The 20,379-nt window shown below is 42.8% G+C and overlaps 1 protein-coding gene across 3 annotated transcripts in view; it reads right to left on the bottom strand.

Moving 5' to 3' along the window:
- Positions 1 to 1,291: 1,291 nt before the first annotated feature.
- Positions 1,292 to 20,379, bottom strand: part of LOC109877855 (dymeclin-like) — a 145,785-nt gene continuing 126,697 nt past the window's right edge. For all 3 annotated transcript variants that reach the window (XM_020470085.2, XM_020470088.2, XM_031802783.1), the window contains 3 exons: positions 18,695 to 18,877; positions 16,216 to 16,329; positions 1,292 to 2,872 (listed from right to left, as the gene is read on the bottom strand). In XM_020470085.2, coding sequence (XP_020325674.1) covers positions 2,723 to 2,872; positions 16,216 to 16,329; positions 18,695 to 18,877 — 447 coding nt within the window. In that variant the 3' untranslated portion in view covers positions 1,292 to 2,722. The remainder of the gene's footprint in view (positions 2,873 to 16,215; positions 16,330 to 18,694; positions 18,878 to 20,379) is intronic.

Genomic DNA, 20,379 nt, shown 5'->3' with positions numbered 1-20,379 from the left:
TCTGTAAAACCTACAGGGAGAGGAGTGAACAGGGATAGAAAACACACAGTTGAAAAAGCTTCAAAAGAACAAAGTGAGATCACCTGTTTCGGCGACGGTCTTAGTTTTGGCGATGAGACCGCCGCTGACACGACCGCCGCCATCCAGGGATCAGGGTTGTATTCGCTACACACCAAATTGAAGAAAACAGACCAAAATATTCCATTGAAAAAACATTTTGTTGCATAATGGTTTGCTACGGTATGCACTAATGAATACGAGCCATGTTGAGGTCTCTATTGCTTCAACTACATCTTCCAGAAGTGGTCACTTGGTCTACATCCCAAATGGCACCCTATTCCCAATAAAGTGCACTACTTCAGACAAAAGCCATATAAACCTGGTCAAAAGTAGCACAGTATATAGAGAATAGGGTGCCATTTGGGACGCACCCTGTAATGGAAGCCCTCTAAGGTGACCCCTACTACAGGAAACAACAAGGTGAGTATAGCTAGCATGGCACTTTACCAAGACCGTAGCCATCTGGCGCATCTAGAATGGGTGTGTGTAGGTGTGTGTCATGAGAGTTAGCTAATGAAAAGACAGAAAAGAGCAACCGGAGATAGACTCTACACTTTTTGTAACAGGCTTTGGAGCAGTCCAAACCCAGAAATGGAGTAGAAATGTTACATCATTGTCAGTAGCCGTCATATGGTCTATTCTTTACATTAAATTAAATAAAGTATTATTTTAATTCAGCCATGAAAATTGCTCCAATAAAGAGGAAAAAGCATGAAATTCCGTTCAACAGGGTTGACAAACACACAAAGGATCATATTGTATTGTTAACTCCAGCTACCTAAGTGGATTCATGCTTCAATTTCACCTCCTTATAGAAAACAGTCTGTGTCTCTGTCGTCATTGTAATAGAGTAATATACAGATCAAATGTACTCTAGATCTGTACATACCAACCCATCACTTTTTAAACATACAAGAATTTTTTACAATAGATGTTTTTATGATTACATTGGAGGTATAGAAGACAACTATTACATTTGAAGTAGAAAGGGGATATTATATGAAGCATGGTACTTTAGTACGTTGTTACCAGAGTGAACTAACATTCCAGAATAATTTACTTAACACGCAAACAGCAAGATTCCAGTTTTAAAACATTCTTCTTATTTTTCAGAGGAAAACGGCGGTCATAACAACCCCAATTGGCCTACCAATTGGATTTCACGAAATTGAGGAGAAAAAGGGGTAAAAGTACAAAAAAGAAATGATTTAAAAAAGTAGAAAAAAAGAGGTGCTTCTCAAACTTCACGCACTCACTATAGAGAATACTCTCGTTACTGAATGAAAGGAGAGAATACATCTTTGGGTACATCCGAATAATCTCTCCTTTTTCCCCAAAGTGAGCACTTGTTCACCTCCCTTCAATGGATTTAAATGTGTGGGAAGTAGTGGACAAGTGCACCACTTCAGGAAGAAGTAGTGCACTATAGTAGTGCACTATATAGGGAATAGGGTACCAATTTCGACGCATCCTGGAACATTTACAAGGCAGTATATAACTACAGTATATAGTTATTTTTATATTTTTAATAATTATGCTTCCTAAATTCAACTTTGTCAGTTGTTGTTGTTCTATATTGACATTAAGACAAATACGTAACTACCAGGAATAAAATTATTTGCTGATGTTCCTTTACAAGGATATTAAGGATCTCATTTTGCTACTGTTGTTGCTGTTGATTGTCGTTTATGTTTTGGTGGGGGCAAATATCAAAATCCATACATAAATACAATAATTAAAAAAACAAATCCTATAAAACAAGAAAATAAACAAACAAACATGATTGTGCACAAAATAACATTGAAAATAAGGACCCCCTGTTTTGCTAAACTACTGATAATAAATAATTACTGTGGTAAAGACATGACTTAAGAAAGCCTGGTCCCAGATTCTGTATGTGACAAGTTCTGGGACTAGGCTACAGCGACAAGTATCGTATTGACACCTCTAGGTCATCACCAATAGTTAACTGTTATCAACTGTACAGTCCTCAACCTAGGATGTTGCTCTGAATACTCTGACAGTTGAATACTCTGAATACTCTGATTTTTTAAATTGATTTGAACCATAACTACTTCACTTCATAAAAAAAGAGAACGTTTTAAGCAAACCCAAAAGAACCAAGGGTGAATTTGAAGTGAGGCAAAACCAGAGAAAACCTGAGAAAGACTGAGGACAGAAAATGCACCAAACTCCCAATAACGGAGAAAACAAACTGTCTCTGTTAAGAGTACCATCCTTAGTATTCAGTGCTGCTGTTGAGGTCTGGTTGTGGAGCTGAACCATGTGGAAGCTAGCCTGGTTGTACCAGACTGAATTATGACTCACAATGGTGAGCTCAGTGTTCAGTCTGGACTAACCAGGCTACGTGGAAGCACAGAGGAAAAGTTTGTCTGATATGAACAAATAGGAGCAGAAAGGAAGACCAGTATATTCAATGTCCTCCTGTCTAACATCCCATAGTAACCCAGGGATCTGTCTGTAGAGGCACTTCCAAAGCAGTTCGCGCACACACACACACACACACACACACACACACGGGCGAATCTTAACTTCCACTAAGGTAACATCTCCCATTTACATCGATGCATGACTAAGTGAACATTTGACTAAAATGGAAGTTTGGATTGGCCCATAGCTAGACAGACGTGAACTCTCACAATCAGCCAGAGTCCATGCTGAAGAGTTCTATGCCTGTAGGGCTCCAGTTAAGGCCTACTCCAGAGTTGAAAACCAGGGACCACACGTAAGGGATGAAGAAGTCTTCCGGCTGGTCCTCCTCCACATACCTAAACTTCAGCTCCGGGAACTTCTGTAGAGAGACAGAGAAAAGACAGAAGAAGAAAATGTTAAGATAAAGATCAATGGACAGGACAACCACAGAGATGGAGTCTTGATCTTTAGTCTCGGTCTTGAGACTTTCCGGTTTTGACACCATCTCTGGACAAACATACAGTACCTGTCAAAAGTTTGGACACACCTACTCATTCAAGGGTGTTTCTTTATTTTTACTATTTTCTACATTGTAGAATAATAGTGAAGACATCAAAACTATGAAATAACACATATGGAATTATGTAGTAACCAAAATAGTGTAAAACAAATCCAAATATATTTTAGATTTTACAAAGTAGCCACCCTTTGCCTTGATGACAGCTTTGCACACTCTTGGTATTCTCTCAACCAGCTTCATCAGGTAGTCACCTGGAATAGAATTCAATTAACAGGTGTGCCTTGTTAAAAGTTAATTTGCGGAATTTCTTTCATTCTTAATACGTTTGAGCCAATCAGTTGTGTTGTGACAAGGTATACAGAAGATAGCCCTATTTGGTAAAAGACCAAGTCCATATTATGGCAAGAACAGCTCAAATAAGCAAAGAGAAACGACAGTCTATCATTACCTTAAGACATGAAGGTCAGTCAATCTGGAAAATGTAAAAAAAACTTTGAAAGTTTCTTAAAGCGCAGCCGCAAAAACTATTACGCAGATCTGATTCAGAGGGGTTGGGTTAAATGCGGAAGACACATTTCAGTTGAAAGCATTCAGTTGTACAACTTACTAGGTATCCCCCTTTCCCCATGATGAAACTGGCTCTCATGATGACTGCCACAGGAAAGGAAGACCTCTGCTTCAGAGGATAAGTTCATTAGTTACCAGACTCAGTAATTGCAGCTCAACTCAATGCTTCACAGAGTTCAAGTAACAGACACATCTCAACATCAATTGCTCAGAGGAGACCGCGTGAATCAGGCCTTCATGGTCGAATTGCTGCAAAGAAACCACTACTAAAGGACACCGATAAGAAGAAGAGACTTGCTTTGGCCAAGAAACACAAGCAATGGACATTAGATCGGTGGAAATCTGTCCATTTCTGATGAGACCAAATTTGAGACTTTTGGTTCTAACTGCCGTGTCTTTGTGAGATGCAGAGTAGGTGAACGAATGATCTCCGCATGTGTGGTTTCCACCGTGAAGCATGGAGGAGGAGGTGTGATGGTGCTTTGCTGGTGACACTGTCAGTGTTTAGAATGTAAGGCACATTTAACCAGCATGGCTACCACAGCATTCTGCAGCGATATGCCATCCTATCTGGTATGTGCCTTACAATGACCCAACACACCACCAGGCGGTGTAAGGGCTATTTGACCAAGAAGGAGAGTGATGGAGTGCTGCATCAGATGACCTGGCCTCCACAATCACCTGACCTCAACCCAATTGAGATGGTTTGGGATGAGTTGGACCGTAGAATGAAGGAAAAGCAGCCAACAAGTGCTCGGCATATGTGAGAATTCCTTCAAGACTTGGAAAAGCATTCCAGGTGAAGCAGGTTGAGAGAATGCCAAGAATGTGCAAAGCTTTCAAGGGAAAGGGTAGCTACTTTGAAGAATCTAAAATATATTTTGATTTGTTTAACACTTTTTTGGTTACTACATGATTGCATATACGTTATTTAAATAGTTTTGATGTCTTCACTATTATTCTACAATGTAGAAAAGAGTCAAAATAAAGAAAAACACTTGAATGACTAGATGTTTGACTGGTACTGTATATGACCAGAGAAATGTCAGATTCAGTGTCTATAACTCCCTGGTATTCCTTACAGATGACAACACAAAAGAGTCAGTATCTACAGCCGGTTGGTGACAGCCAGTCAGGACATGAGCTAGCTAGCTACAAACAAAAACTGGTAAAACTCATCCATCTGATGTAATTCCATCTGTACCAGTCTAGTTGCTGAGGTAAAGGTACTTAGGTGGCCTCTGACCTTTAAACAGGCCCAGTTAAATGTGTTCAGCCCTCCATTGACCTAACTGGGACACAGGAAACCATAAACTGAAGACACTTAACAAACTGAAGATACTTACTGTGAAAAGGTACTTGCACCCTTTCTGATTTTCTCTATTTCTGCATATTTTTGATACTGAATGTTATCAGATCTTCAATCAAAACCTAATATCAGATAAAGGGAACCTGATTTAACGAAGAACAAAACAATGGATACATATTTTATTAACACAGTTATACAACACCCAATTCCCCTGTGTGAAAAGTAATTGCCTCCTTGCACTAAATAACTGGTTGTGCCACCTTTAGCTGCAATGACTGCAACTAAATGCTTCCTATAGTTGTTGATCAGTCTCTTACATCGCTGCAGAGGAATTTTGGCCCACTCTTGCATGCAGAACTGCTTTAACTCAGCGACATTTGTGGGTTTTCAAGCAAGAACTGCTCGTTTCAAGTCCTGCCACAACATCTCAATTGGGATTAGGTCTGGACTTTGACTAGGCCATTCCAAAACTCCAAATGTGATGCTTTTTAAAAAGCTATTTTCATGTAGGCTTGATTGTGTGTTTTGGATCATTGTCTTGCTGCATGACCCAGCTGCTCTTCAGCTAACAGAGCTAACCTGACATTCTCCTGTAGAATTATCTGATACAGAGCAGAAATCATGGTTCCTTCTATTAAGGCAAGTTGTCCAGGTCCTGATGCAGCAAAGCATTCCTAAACCATCAAGCTACCACCACCATGCTTGACCGTTGATAAGATATTCTTACTGTGGAATGCAGTTTTGTTGACTCAAGTTTGCCAAAAGCACCTGGAAGCGCCTGGATGATCATCAAGACTCTTGGAAGACTGTTCTATGGACATATGATTCAAAAATATAACTTTTTGGACGACATGGGTCCTATGGGCCTACTCCCGACCGCTGTCCCAATCAGAACGATGCTGAAATTATCATCTAGTTGACCACATGCGGGTAGGCTATTCCTTCAAATTTATTACAACGATTGGATAACTTAGGGAGTTTCAGTATGCAACAATTTAATTACATGCCTTCAATTGCATTAGCCTACTTTATTCAAATATTTTCGTCATTCTGTGATATTTATTCCCACAGTAATTCTTCATGGATTCATCCAGTTGTGGTTAAGAAAACTTTGCATGCTTAGTGGTGGGCTATGCGAAGAGATATGAGAAGTGACATGCCTTGCAAAGTTTAGAACTGGCAGGAGGATGGTTACCTGGGGCTACCTAGCAACCATCAAGAGTTTAACAGCATAGCGCGTGCCAATGCCTCTTCAGCATTTACGGCTACATATCATCCTAAACCGTAGGCAGAAGTTGACTGACATTTTTACTAGGTCGTTGCACGTAAATAAATGTTTTGGCTTTGATACCAACAATACCTCTCAGATACAACAAAAATTTGGAAAAAAGTTGACAGTATGGTAAAGTTGGCGGAAAAACATCTTCGTATGAAAGGAATATTAGAGACTCACTCAATCAGGGGGAAGTTGTGGTGCCTTCAGAAAGTATTCAAACCACCCCTTGACTTTTGACATTTTTTTTTGTGCTACAGCCTGAATTTAAACTGTACTAAATTTAGATTGTTTTTTTGTCACTGGCCTACAAAAATACCCCATAATGTCAAAGTACAATTCTTTTATTTATTTTTAAACAAATTAATTCTTAATAAGTATTCAACCCCTGTGTTATGGCAGGCCTAAATACATTCAGGTCACTTAACAAGACACATAATAAGTTGCATGAACTCACTCTGTGTGCAATAATAGTGTTTAACATGATTTTTGAATGACCACATCATCTCTGTACCCCACAGAATTTCCAACACAGATGAAACCACAAAGACCAGGCAGGTTTTCCAATGTCTCGCAAAGAAAGGCACCTATTGGTAGACGGGTAAAAAAATAATTAACAGACATTGAATATCCCTTTGAGCATGGTGAAGTTCTTAATTACACTTTGGATGGTGTATCAATACACCCAGTCACTACAAAGATACAGGCATCCTTCCTAAGTTACCGGAGAGGAAGGAAGCCGTTCAGGGATTTCACCACGAGACCAATGGTGACTTAAAACAGAGTTGAATGGCTGTGATAGGAGAAAACTGAGGATGGATAAACAACACTGTGGAATGTTGTTGTACTTAATCCACAATACTTACCTAATTGATAGAGTGAAAAGAAGGAAGCCTGTACAGAATATTCTAAAACATGCATCCTGTTTGCAATAAGGCACTAAAGTAGTACTGCAAAACATGTGGCAAAGCAATTCACTTTTTGTCCTGAATACAAAGTGTTATGTTTGGGGCAAATCCAATACAACACATTCCTGATTACCACTCCATATTTTCAAGCATTGTTGTGGATGGGTCATGTTATGGTTATGCTTGTAATCGTTAAGGACTAGGGAGTTTTTCAGGATAAAAAATATTACTGAATAGAGCTAAGCACAGGCAAAATCCTAGAGGAAAACCTGGTTCAGTCTGCTTTCCACCAGACACTGGGATTTTAATTTTAATTTTTTAAACAAGCATTTCGCTCCATTCACATTAACATCTGCTAACCATGAGTATGTGACAAATTAAATTTGATTTGATTAATTCACCTTTCAGCAGGACAATAACCTAAAATGAAAGGCCAAATCTACATTGGAGTATTTTACCAAGAAGACAACGAAAGTTCCTGAGTGTCTGAGTTACAATTTTGACTTAAATCTGCTTGAAAATCTATGTCAAGACCTGAAAAGATGACGAAGAAACAATTTAATTAACTTTCCATAATCTCATACTGCCAGCGCCAGCCCATAGCCAAATGTTTAGCTAGCTAGCTAATGTTAGCATATTTGCTAGCTAGCACAACATAGCTAGCTAGCTAGAGAACCAACAAACCAGCCAAGCGAAGCCCTACCTAGCCTATCCAAGAAATGCAGCAGGCAGGCCTGTATAATCATCAATAATACAGTGATATCTCATCATATCCCACCAGTTCACAGGGCGATGCTTGGGCCACACACTAATCACTGTATTATAGTCTTCATTGTGTCCACTCAACACAATAACAGTTGTTGGTATGGGGGTATCGGTCTGTGGAACAGACTGACATATGGGCTATGGACCCTGTGTGTTCATATGATACTCTGTATCAGCCAGTGTTTCATCTGGCTAGCTATCATTAGGTATTCAATGCATTCAAAACAGCTATCTAGATCAGTCCCTTGTTGCTTGCATGGCTTGCAGTCAATGTTGTTTTGTAAGAACTTATCTAGCAACTTATCTAGTAATATGGTCAGGTAAACACACTACAGAGCCCAATCCAGGCACCCTTGCACTGGCCCCAGTGTTTCCTGGGAAGCAGACACAAACAAGCTGGTCCAGGATTGGCTCATGTTTGGCCTGGTTTCAGCAATTCCCCTCTCTCATTCCCTTCTCCCTCCCTTTCCCTGCCTGCAGAGCAGACTACATACTTGGCTCAGCCTTATGCCAGTCAGAGTCAGACCAGCCTAGGCGTGTATCCCAAATGGAACCATATTCCCTATTGGCACTGGTAGTAAGTATTGCATTATAGGGAATAGGGTGCCATTTGGGATGCATGTCAAACCAGCACCCCCAGCTCTCGCCCCCCAGAACACAGACTGACTGACTGGGTCCATATCTTGACTGTGGGACTCTCTGTTCCCACTGTTACATGGCTTAGAAGGAAAAGGCTTTACAGACCCCACGCAGACAGAGTGGAATGCAGCTAGAAGCATATTAGAAAAATAATAATAAATAAATAAAATTCCACACAAAACAACAAACGTTTATTCTATTATTGGTACATTTCAGGTAGATGTTCAGGTGTGTTTCAGGTGTGAGGGGCTCGTCTACTTCTCTGTCTGCTGGCCTCTGGAAGCCCCAGTTATGGAGCGTTCTCCTCTCTCCTCTCCTACTTTCTTCTCCCCTTCCCTCCTCTCTTCTATACCTCCTCTCCTTACCACTCTTCTCACCTGTACTCACCCCTTCTCTGTCCAGTCTCCTTCCCTCCTCTCTCATATCCTCCCCTACTCCACTTTACCCTCCGCTCTCCTCACCTCTCCCTTCCAAAGGAGCCAAACTGTCTGTACCTTATCACTACAGAACGAGGCAGCGCAGGCCAAACAATACATTCCACAGGCGCTGTCTGATTGCGTCCCAAATGGGATACTATTCCCTATATAGTGCACTACTTTTCTGGTCAAAAGTCATGTCCTATGTAGGGAATAGGGTGCAATTTGGGACATAGCCTGTTTGTCATTGAAAGTCGTTGAGCCTGATAGGTGGAGGAGTAACAACACACAACTCTGTTGATATTCAAATGGAGAGGAGGGGGAGTGGGGACTGGGCTCACAGAAGACTGGGAAGGAGAGTGAAAGCCAGGGAGGGATGTAGAGGGAGAGTGAAAGCCAGGGAGGGATGTAGAGGGAGAGTGAAAGCCAGGGAGGGATGTACAGGGAGAGTGAAAGCCAGGGAGGGATGTAGAGGGAGAGTGAAAGCCAGGGAGGGATGTACAGGGAGAGTGAAAGCTAGGGAGAGAGGGAGAGAACCTGGGAGAAGGAGATGAAAAAAGGGAGAGACCGAGAGAAAGCCAGACACAGAGGGAGGATAGCTAGCAGGCAGGAAGAGAGAGACAGACAAAGACAGATACAGAGGGAAAGGCAGATAGAGCGAGGCTGGACAGCAGGCAGGGAGAGAGAGGGGCTGGCCCCTAGCCCTGGATGGGTCCTTTGTCTCTGTCTAGGGGCTGAGGGCAGAGGTCTGAGACAAATAATAGGGACAGTCTGGCGCTGCTGGGACACTGTGGTGTGGGGAAGAAACATCAGCTGGATATCCCTGGGGCATTCTCACCTTCTGTTAACCCTTTCATATAGATACAGACAGACGGCCAGGGACGCATGTCTAGGCTGACTCATTGACTCACAAAGTGTCTACCATGCTGGTCTATGTCTAATTCTATGTCCATGTCTAGTTCATTCGCCACTTATATGCTAATATATGTCTAGTCTAGTTCATCCGTATGTGCAATAAAACCTGTGACTCTGTTTGTCCGAAGAGAGATAAAGTCAAAACCGGAGCCCTTGATACACAAACCCAGACCCGGACCCCTTGAGACCCAGATGTCCATGAACATACATCCTTTAATTCGTGTTAGAAGAACATGGTAGACTTGTATAGTCTATGTCTAGTTTAGTCCATCTGTATAGAACCAGTGACTGACTAGACTGTCCTATCATCATAATTTTATAGAATTTATAGAATTTTTATTTAACTAGGCAAGTCAGTTAAGAACACATTCTTATTTACAATGACGGCCTACCCCAGCCAATTGTGCGCCACCCTATGGGATTCCCATTCACAGCCGGATGTGATACAGCCTGGATTCGAACTAGGGACTGTAGTGACGCCCCTTGCACTGAGATGCAGTGCCTTACACCACTGCGCCACTCGAGAGCCCACTAGACATATATTAGCATAGAAGTGGTGATTGAACAGACATAGACATAGAATTAGACATAGACCAGCATGGTAGACACTGAGTCAGCCAGACATGCTGATGTCCCTGGCCGTCTGTCTGTATCTATATGAAAGGGTTAACAGAAGGTGAGAATGCCCCAGGGATATCCAGCTGATGTTTCTTCCCCATACCACAGTGTCCCAGCAGCGTCAGACTGCCCCTATTATGCGTGTCAGACCTCTGCCCTCAGCCCCTAGGCAGAGACAAAGGACCCATCCAGGGCTCAGATGATAATGGTAAAAGGAAGTCAGAATGAATCATTTGAACTCCACATCCACACATTCAGCTGCTGCCGAACCCACCACCTGTGATGGGCAGATTCAGATTCTCTTTTATTAAATCGGTTAGTTAGATAGCCAGTAAAGATAGATGATCAGTTAGATAGCCAGTAAAGATAGATGATCAGTTAGATAGCCAGTCAAAACATAATACAGGCCTTGCCAACTATTGTCCAATTTTCTAGTACTCTACCATGCAAGGCACTAAATAAAGAAAATGTCATTGGTAGCACTGGTGCGCTCAACTTTAAAATGCTAGGAGCACCACATGAAATTTAGGAGCACCAGAGCAGATGTTTTGCCCTAGAAACAAATATGTAGCACGGTAAAGACATTTGTTTATTATACAAATAGTCATATGTGGAATATGTGGAATATTAGGTTTCTGCTTTGGGTTTCTGCATTGTGTAAAAGCACAATATTTCCATTGAAAATGTTACTGTCTCTTTAAAAAGGTCAGCTTTGTGATGATGACATGCAAGAGATGTGCCATTCAGTCATTGCAAAGCTGTGATCTCCTGAAGAAGCTATCCCTTTTACATTCTTTCTGTGCCCCCAAGTGTTTGGATAAACTGGTAAAGTTAGATAGCTAGCCAATGAGGTAACACGACTGAACAAAGTGTAAACAAATGGTTAACAACCGCCCACAACATGGTTTATTATGGATGTAAAGGGGTCCCGGGGATCTGCTATAGCAGGGTCTCCCAAACTCAGACCTGGGTGCACCTTTAGTTTTTTTGCCCTAGCTCTACACAGCTGATTCAAATAACCAACTCATCACGCTTTGATTATTTGAATCAGCTGTGTAGAGCTAGGGACCGAGTTTAGGAAACCCTGTACTACAGGAATCATTTTTTTTTATTTTTTATGTTGCGCTGGTAATATGGGACAGTTAGACCTGGTTGTGCTTGAAGTAAACCATTTCGCTGTAGTAATGTTGCAACCATGACTCTACCGAATCTGCAATTGCTTTTTTTCTCAAGGGCACTCAAACAATGGTACAGCGAAGCCTTATCATTACAATTATTAACTGGGAGATTTTTTCCCTAATAATCGCACAGTGCTCCCAAAATTAAACTCCTGTTCGCACAGCAAAATATTGAGTCGCACCTTAGAGCCCTGCTACCATGCCATCTCAATTGAACAAATAGCTAGGCAATGCTCTATATAAGTGCTTTGTGAGGGCATTTAAAGACTTATTGATAATTTCATACAGCATTAATCATTAGCCTATTAATTTTTATTTGGAAGATAAGGTCGTGTCCCAAATAGCACCGTATTCCCTATATAATGCACTACTTTTGAAAAAAATGAAAAAAGGCACTATATAGGAAATAAGATGCCATTTGGGAAACAACCCTAAATAAGGGGAATGAGTGAACGCAGACAGACAGACAGCCAGACAGCCAAGACAGACAGACAGACAGACAGACAGACAGACAGACAGACAGACAGACAGACAGACAGACAGACAGACAGACAGACAGACAGACAGACAGGCAGACAGACAGGCAGGGAGGGAGGGAGGGAGGGAGGGAGGGAGGGAGGGAGGGAGGGAGGGAGGGAGGGAGGGAGGGAGGGAGGGAGGGAGGGAGGGAGGGAGGGAGGGAGGGAGGGAGGGAGGGAGGGAGGGAGGGAGGGAGGGAGGGAGGGAGGGAGGAGGGAGGGAGGGAGGGAGGGAGGGAGGGAGGGAGGGAGGGAGGGAGGGAGGGAGGGAGGGAGGGAGGGAGGGAGGGAGGGAGGGAGGGAGGGAGGGAGGGAGGGAGGGAGGGAGGGAGGGAGGGAGGGAGGGAGGGAGGGAGGGAGGGAGGGAGGGAGGGAGGGAGGGAGGGAGGGAGGGAGGGAGGGAGGGAGGGAGGGAGGGAGGGAGGGAGGGAGGGAGGGAGGGAGGGAGGGAGGGAGGGAGGGAGGGAGGGAGGGAGGGAGGGAGGGAGGGAGGGAGGGAGGGAGGGAGGGAGGGAGGCAGGCAGCAGACAGACAGACAGACAGACAGACAGACAGACAGACAGACAGACAGACAGACAGACAGACAGACAGACAGACAGACAGACAGACAGACAGACAGACAGACAGACAGACAGACAGACAGACAGACAGACAGACAGACAGACAGACAGACAGACAGACAGACAGACAGACAGACAGACAGACAGACAGACAGACAGACAGACAGACAGACAGACAGACAGACAGACAGACAGACAGACAGACAGACAGACAGACAGACAGACAGACAGACAGACAGACAGACAGACAGACAGACACAGACAGACAGACAGACAGACAGACAGACAGACAGACAGACAGACAGACAGACAGACAGACAGGGAGACAGGGAGACAGGGAGACAGGGAGACAGGGAGACAGACAGGGAGACAGGGAGACAGACAGACAGACATACAGACAGACATACAGACAGACATACAGACATACAGGGAGACTGGGAGACAAGGAAGTGATGAGTATCTCTCAGGCAGAGCAGACTGAAGCAGAGTTGAGCGATGGAAGGATCGACCTAGATTATCACACTGCAGTGGTAATATTGTGTCAGGATACATCAGTCAAGTGCAGCATGATATCATTACACTAAAGAAGAGATGAGAAATAAAGCTACACTAGCTGTCAATCAGACCAGTTCCATAACCTGCATAGACAGACACACCTAAACTACAGAATAGACACTTGCCTAGATAAAGGATAATGCAGGGGTTCTCATGGGCTACATACGGAAGGTGTTGATACAGGAATCCTGTGCTACAGACACTGAATACTGTACACAGTACAGTATTTGAAAGAAAACAAATACCATTTAAACTCAGGTTCTGACAGATACCTATGCCTAGATGAATAGACTGCAGAGTTTTTTTCCTTTATGCTACAGTGCCTTGCGAAAGTATTCGGCCCCCTTGAACTTTGCGACCTTTTGCCACATTTCAGGCTTCAAACATAAAGATATAAAACTGTATTTTTTTGTGAAGAATCAACAACAAGTGGGACACAATCATGAAGTGGAACGACATTTATTGGATATTTCAAACTTTTTTAACAAATCAAAAACTGAAAAATTGGGCGTGCAAAATTATTCAGCCCCCTTAAGTTAATACTTTGTAGCGCCACCTTTTGCTGCGATTACAGCTGTAAGTCGCTTGGGGTATGTCTCTATCAGTTTTGCACATCGAGAGACTGACATTTTTTCCCATTCCTCCTTGCAAAACAGCTCGAGCTCAGTGAGGTTGGATGGAGAGCATATGTGAACAGCAGTTTTCAGTTCTTTCCACAGATTCTCGATTGGATTCAGGTCTGGACTTTGACTTGGCCATTCTAACACCTGGATATGTTTATTTTTGAACCATTCCATTGTAGATTTTGCTTTATGTTTTGGATCATTGTCTTGTTGGAAGACAAATCTCCGTCCCAGTCTCAGGTCTTTTGCAGACTCCATCAGGTTTTCTTCCAGAATGGTCCTGTATTTGGCTCCATCCATCTTCCCATCAATTTTAACCATCTTGCCTGTCCCTGCTGAAGAAAAGCAGGCCCAAACCATGATGCTGCCACCACCATGTTTGACAGTGGCGATGGTGTGTTCAGGGTGATGAGCTGTGTTGCCTTTACGCCAAACATAACATTTTGCATTGTTGCCAAAAAGTTCAATTTTGGTTTAATCTGACCAGAGCACCTTCTTCCACATGTTTGGTGTGTCTCCCAGGTGGCTTGTGGCAAACTTTAAACAACACTTTTTATGGATATCTTTAAGAAATGTCTTTCTTCTTGCCACTCTTCCATAAAGGCCAGATTTGTGCAATATACGACTGATTGTTGTCCTATGGACAGAGTCTCCCACCTCAGCTGTAGATCTCTGCAGTTCATCCAGAGTGATCATGGGCCTCTTGGCTGCATCTCTGATCAGTCTTCTCCTTGTATGAGCTGAAAGTTTAGAGGGACGGCCAGGTCTTGGTAGATTTGCAGTGGTCTGATACTCCTTCCATTTCAATATTATCGCTTGCACAGTGCTCCTTGGGATGTTTAAAGCTTGGGAAATCTTTTTGTATCCAAATCCGTCTTTAAACTTCTTCACAACAGTATCTCGGACCTGCCTGGTGTGTTCCTTGTTCTTCATGATGCTCTCTGCGCTTTTAACGGACCTCTGAGACTATCACAGTGCAGGTGCATTTATACGGAGACTTGATTACACACAGGTGGATTGTATTTATCATCATTAGTCATTTAGGTCAACATTGGATCATTCAGAGATCCTCACTGAACTTCTGGAGAGAGTTTGCTGCACTGAAAGTAAAGGGGCTGAATAATTTTGCACGCCCAATTTTTCAGTTTTTGATTTGTTAAAAAAGTTTGAAATATCCAATAAATGTCGTTCCACTTCATGATTGTGTCCCACTTGTTGTTGATTCTTCACAAAAAAATACAGTTTTATAAATTTATGTTTGAAGCCTGAAATGTGGCAAAAGGTCGCAAAGTTCAAGGGGGCCGAATACTTTCGCAAGGCACTGTACATAGAGAAATGCTGAAATGGAGGGTACTGAGATATACAGGAGGATATGGCTGGTCGTCAGACAGAATATCCCTTTTATCCCTTAGCTAGCTAGTTATAGTAGTTGTAGACACAAATGCCTTCCAGTTCCAATGACATGAGACAGAACATGGAACACATGATGAAACACTCAATTAAGGCGTCTGGGCGCTGAAGATGGACCCCATGCCTAGGATACATATTTCCTCCTTGATTATTATATGGATGGGGAATTGTGGGTAGGCGGCGTCCCGCGGTGAGAGCAAGGTAATGAGGTGCTGCTGTCAGATTTATTTCCCACATCCCAAATGACACCCTATTCCTTATATAATGCACTGTCAAAGGTAGTGCGCTATATAGGGAATACGGTGCCATTTGTGACACAGGCAGAAGACAAAGTGTCGGAGCGATGGCACCTTCTTGAAATGCCATTACCTGCAGCAGCATATTTACCAGGCAGGAAGGATGGCTGTGATGGGAACATTAATGCTAATGAAGATTTGAGCTGGTCTTTGTCTTAGCTCATCCTCATCCCTAACTCCCCAGTCCCAGACAAGCTCTCAACATCCCAGCCTATCCCTTTCTTGTAACTCCCAGCCCCTTTCCTCCTCCCCATCTCCCATCCTATCCACCATCCCCAGCTCCCATCATTAGCTCCCAGCCCCATCCCTCCAGCCCACATGAATCCCTATCCCCATCCCTGATCGCTCCTACCAAAAGTAATCAGATTACGTTCGGGTAATCTAAAAGTTACATGACTAATTACAATTTTGGACAGGTAACTAGTAACCGTAATGGATTACATTTAGAAAGTAACCTACCCAACCCTGTGTGTGTGCGTGTCTATGGTGTTACCTTGAGGCAGTCTTTGAGCAGAGAGTCTGCGTACGTCCGTCTGTGTGTTGGTCTGGGTTCTTACCTGGAGGCGGTCTTTGGGCAGGTTGTGTGTGTGTGTGTCTGTCGGAGTGCGAGTGTGTGTGTCTGTCGGAGTGCGAGCGTGTGTGTGTTACTTACCTTGAGGCGGTCTTTGGGCAGGGCCTGTGCTCCCTTCATGATGACCTCCTGAACCCTCTCTACTGACAAGTCTGTCCCTGCTGCCTCAAGACGCTGGCTGAAGAAACCTATCACCTGGGGGACAGGGACACACGTCAGAAAAAGGATTTGTGTTTGTGTGCATGTTAGCTTGAGGAACCTTTCAGTTTAACTGTTATTTTTCAGTCGTGTGTGTGTGCGCGTGTGTAGTGTGAGAGAGATGGTGTTTTTTGTCTGAGTGTGTGTAATTGTAAGTGGACAATTACACACACACACACACACACACACACACACACGGTTACACTTTAAGGTCCAGTCTTTTTCATGTGCTTTTCGGTGTCACCACTGACACTCTAGAGAATTAACACTTCAATGAGTCTCGTCTCTGTACATTTGTACATCAATAACATATGTTGATCTGATTGAACTATCATCTCTTCTCAGCTTCTATTTGTATCATCTGGATCCTAATTAATTTAACCCTGTTCTTTGGGTCTTCACAATAGTCTACCATTGCAACAGACGTCCTCCCCCCCACCATCACCCCCTTAGGCAGGGTTGTAGTAGACCACATATTGAGTGTCTTGGTCTCGGATCCATTTTTACTTGACTCAATCAATGGGGACTTGTAATTTCTTCCTGAGACCAGCCGAGACCCGAAGCTTCATTTATAACCGTTGTGTAAATTTTACACAAAAAATAGAGATTCATAAACTTGGTGCAAGCCATACATACGCATGTGTCCCATTATGAATTAGACCGGTTGTGAAAAAGCACATCCTTCACCTTTTATGGTGACAATAACACCCTTCTTTGCTGTAAACTTTGGAAGTATTGGAATTAGGCCAAGACAGTATCTAAAGGAAATAGCAATGGCCAACTTGATCAAACGTCTTGGGAGGTGGCAGAATGTTTTCTTTTGCAGTGACATTTGCTGTATCTGATCGTCCCGGAAACACAAAAACAATAACAATAACAAATTGTTTTAGACTTGCAAACAGATCGTTTGCCTTCAATAATGTTCTGCATTTACTTTTTCCTGAACCTAAATATGCTTGCACTGCCGCAAATTCGGAAACATTGTCTACTCTGAAAAAAATACTAGCAGTGCTAGCCTACACACACTCAATGCAAAAGATCAACTGTCCACCTGGCAAATTCTATTGTAGCCCTGTGTTATAACAATAGTTCCTGTCAGATGTATAGAGCAAAAATGAATTATAATGGCCTATTTAATAGGCCCAATTAAATTAGATGCGCATGGTAATTTCTTGTATGGCTACTTGGTGAATATGAACTCTTCATGGCCAGAAAGGTGAGGAATATATTATGCAATGGTAGATATATTTATTATGTTTATAAATGAAATCAGGTGTGTAAAACAAAGACGAAACAAATGGAAAATGAAAAGTGGATCGGTGGTGGCTAGAAGGCCGGTGACGTCGACCGCCGAGCGAACACGGAGAGGGACCGACTTCGGCGGAAGTCATGACACTTATTCTAGTGACACGATGGTCGGGGATTGGCTGCCGTTTGACAAATAAAAATCTAGTATTTTGATCATAATAATAATAATCTCATCATGTAGGCTATACGTGTGCTCCAGCCAACAGCTCTCAGAGCCAACAACATGCAGGTAGCGCTGTTGGCTGGAGTGCATGTGCCAACACCAGAGTGGGCACACTCACTATATAACGCAACATTTTTTGTGCGAAAACCATCAGTAGAGTTCAAAATGCGATGGAAACCAATTGAATTTGTATTTTTTATTTGTTTAATGGGAATTTAACTGCAAAAGGTATTTTATTTGCCCTACGTCATCACGTACAGCCTTTTATCTGCAACAAGTTCATCTCAGTCACACACATCTTCTGGGGAAAATGCAGATGTTTTAATATTCACATGAAATTCTGTCACCAATTGGATGGAAACCTAGCTACAGTCCCAGACAGACCTCTCAAACAGGATGCAGCACACACAAGCATCAGCGGCAGCAGGGCTGGGTTACAGGGAAAGGAGTAGTGAAGATTAGGCTGCCATCTGTCTTTAGTGTTTCGAGATACTTGTTGGAAGACTGAATGACAGCTAGAGTAGCCCTCGACAACATAATCATGTTCTTAATTAATATTTTACTATCAGCCCCATGAGGGTACAGAGAGTGGACTTATTTAATTCATCAATACATTTCAGAAACTTGTTTTGAGTTGTACTGTGCTGGTTTCTTCTCATCTGACACTTCAATAGTGACCAGCCCTCATACCAAAACTTACAAAACCTATTCACAAAACTACTGAAGTCTTACGCTTTCTAAATCCTGTTCATAAATTGTAAATTGCCATTTGTTTTCTATGAAGAGTCTTAGATTCATGTTTTGGAATGGGGTGCGTGCGTGTGTGTATGAGCAGTGTCCGTCTGTATGTGCATGCGAGCACTCGATTGTATGCCTCTCTCTCTCACTCACTGTGTCGAGGTTCTGCATGATGTCCTGGAAGGATGGGTGTGTTCTGAACTGTTCAAAGAGCTCTCTCTTGTAGAGCAGGGCGTAGACCAGGTTGGGGTTGTGGTGTAGAGAGTTCGACAGACACGAGTTGATGATCTCCAGCATCATCCTGATCACCTCCTCAATCACATTCAGGTCCTGGGCCTATAAAAGAGAGAGATGACTAACTATTAACATATAGGGTCTATAAAGAGAGAATCTGATTTATTTTATAAGAGACAGAAGAAGCAAGACACAATAGACAACTTTTAGGTGAAACATTTAATGACCTGATATTTCACTTTGGGGGAAAACTGTATGAAATAATTACCCTGATGTGTCACCTTTGTCTTACTGCAGTAAATTTGAATTTTTTGCTAAATGTCCAACACAGTGGTCATCTGGTTTAAAGCAAATAGGGATTACATAACCAAAAGAACAAGGCTACTAGAAGTAAAAGGGAAACTTTGTTCCTAGAATCAATGGTTTCCATTGGGTCGTAAATAGAAAGTGACTGTGTGTGAGAGCACGGCAGCCTAGCAGCGGCCATAGCGAGGGAGCCAGAGAGGAAGCCGGGGGCACCACTAGGTCCGTAGCGGTAGTACACAGGGATCACAGGGGCAGGCAGGCGGCAGGGTGGTTGTGTCATGTTGAGGGATACCCATTGTGATGCCTGCGTGGCTGAGATGGTATCTAGCTCCATACAGACTGTCTGGAGTCTCTGGCTAGGGACCAGACAGCACTGCAGCACTCTGCTATGCAAAACAGCAACATATTATGCCTGCCTGCCTGTGAGGGAGAGAGGGAGAGAGGGAGGGACGGAGAGAGGGAGGGAGAGAGGGAGAGAGAGAGAGAGAGAGAGAGAGAGAGAGCAGAAGGAGTGGGGAAGTGAAGTCCCTTCCGTGGCTGGATTACAGCCCTGCTCCCTCCCTCCATTACCTCATGCTATCGTTCACTCCCACTTTGTAAACCACCAATCTCTAGCTAACTATGCTCAGAATATCAAGGAACCTAGGTTATTGTAAAGGCATCAAATCATGTTCTAACAGTATGGTCACTCATCTAAACATGTGCCATTGGCCTGAAAACAATCATGTAAATTCTAAAACTCACAATCATCAATACACCAGACATAAGGACGTGGTGGTGGTTAGGGCTGTGGCGGTCATGACATTTTGTCAGCTTGTGACGGCCAAGCAAATAACTCCCAGTCTCACGGTAATTGACCATTAATTAACATAAACACAGTTAGCATCTCCTTGCTTCCACACACAGCTTACAAGCCACTGATGCAGACCTTTGGAACATCTACATTTTAAAAAGTCTAATAAATCCATGTAATATAGCCTACAAAAAGAACAATAAGTCAATTATTTATTTTAGGCAGGTCAAAAGAAACATAATATGAAGAAAATGTAGTCTGTTTCAGATGAACAGAATAGCTATCCTTATATTAGGCCCTGATATGACTATGCCATATGGCGGTGGGCTACACTAGTTCATTTAGCAGACAAGATTTGCTTAGAATTCCGTGGAATTATTTTATAGTATGAAGAATACAATTGAACATAACTGAATAAAATAGAAAGGATATTTTCTACAAATGATTTGGGGGAGTGCGCACATGCGGCTATTCTGTGTTGAAAAGTTAACAAAGATACTCCTAT

Source organism: Oncorhynchus kisutch, linkage group LG23 (genome assembly GCF_002021735.2).
Source record: "Oncorhynchus kisutch isolate 150728-3 linkage group LG23, Okis_V2, whole genome shotgun sequence".
NCBI classification, from domain to species: Eukaryota; Metazoa; Chordata; class Actinopteri; order Salmoniformes; family Salmonidae; genus Oncorhynchus; species Oncorhynchus kisutch.
The sequence above is the reverse complement of the archived record's forward strand: the minus strand, read 5'-3'. Positions and strand labels throughout refer to the sequence as shown.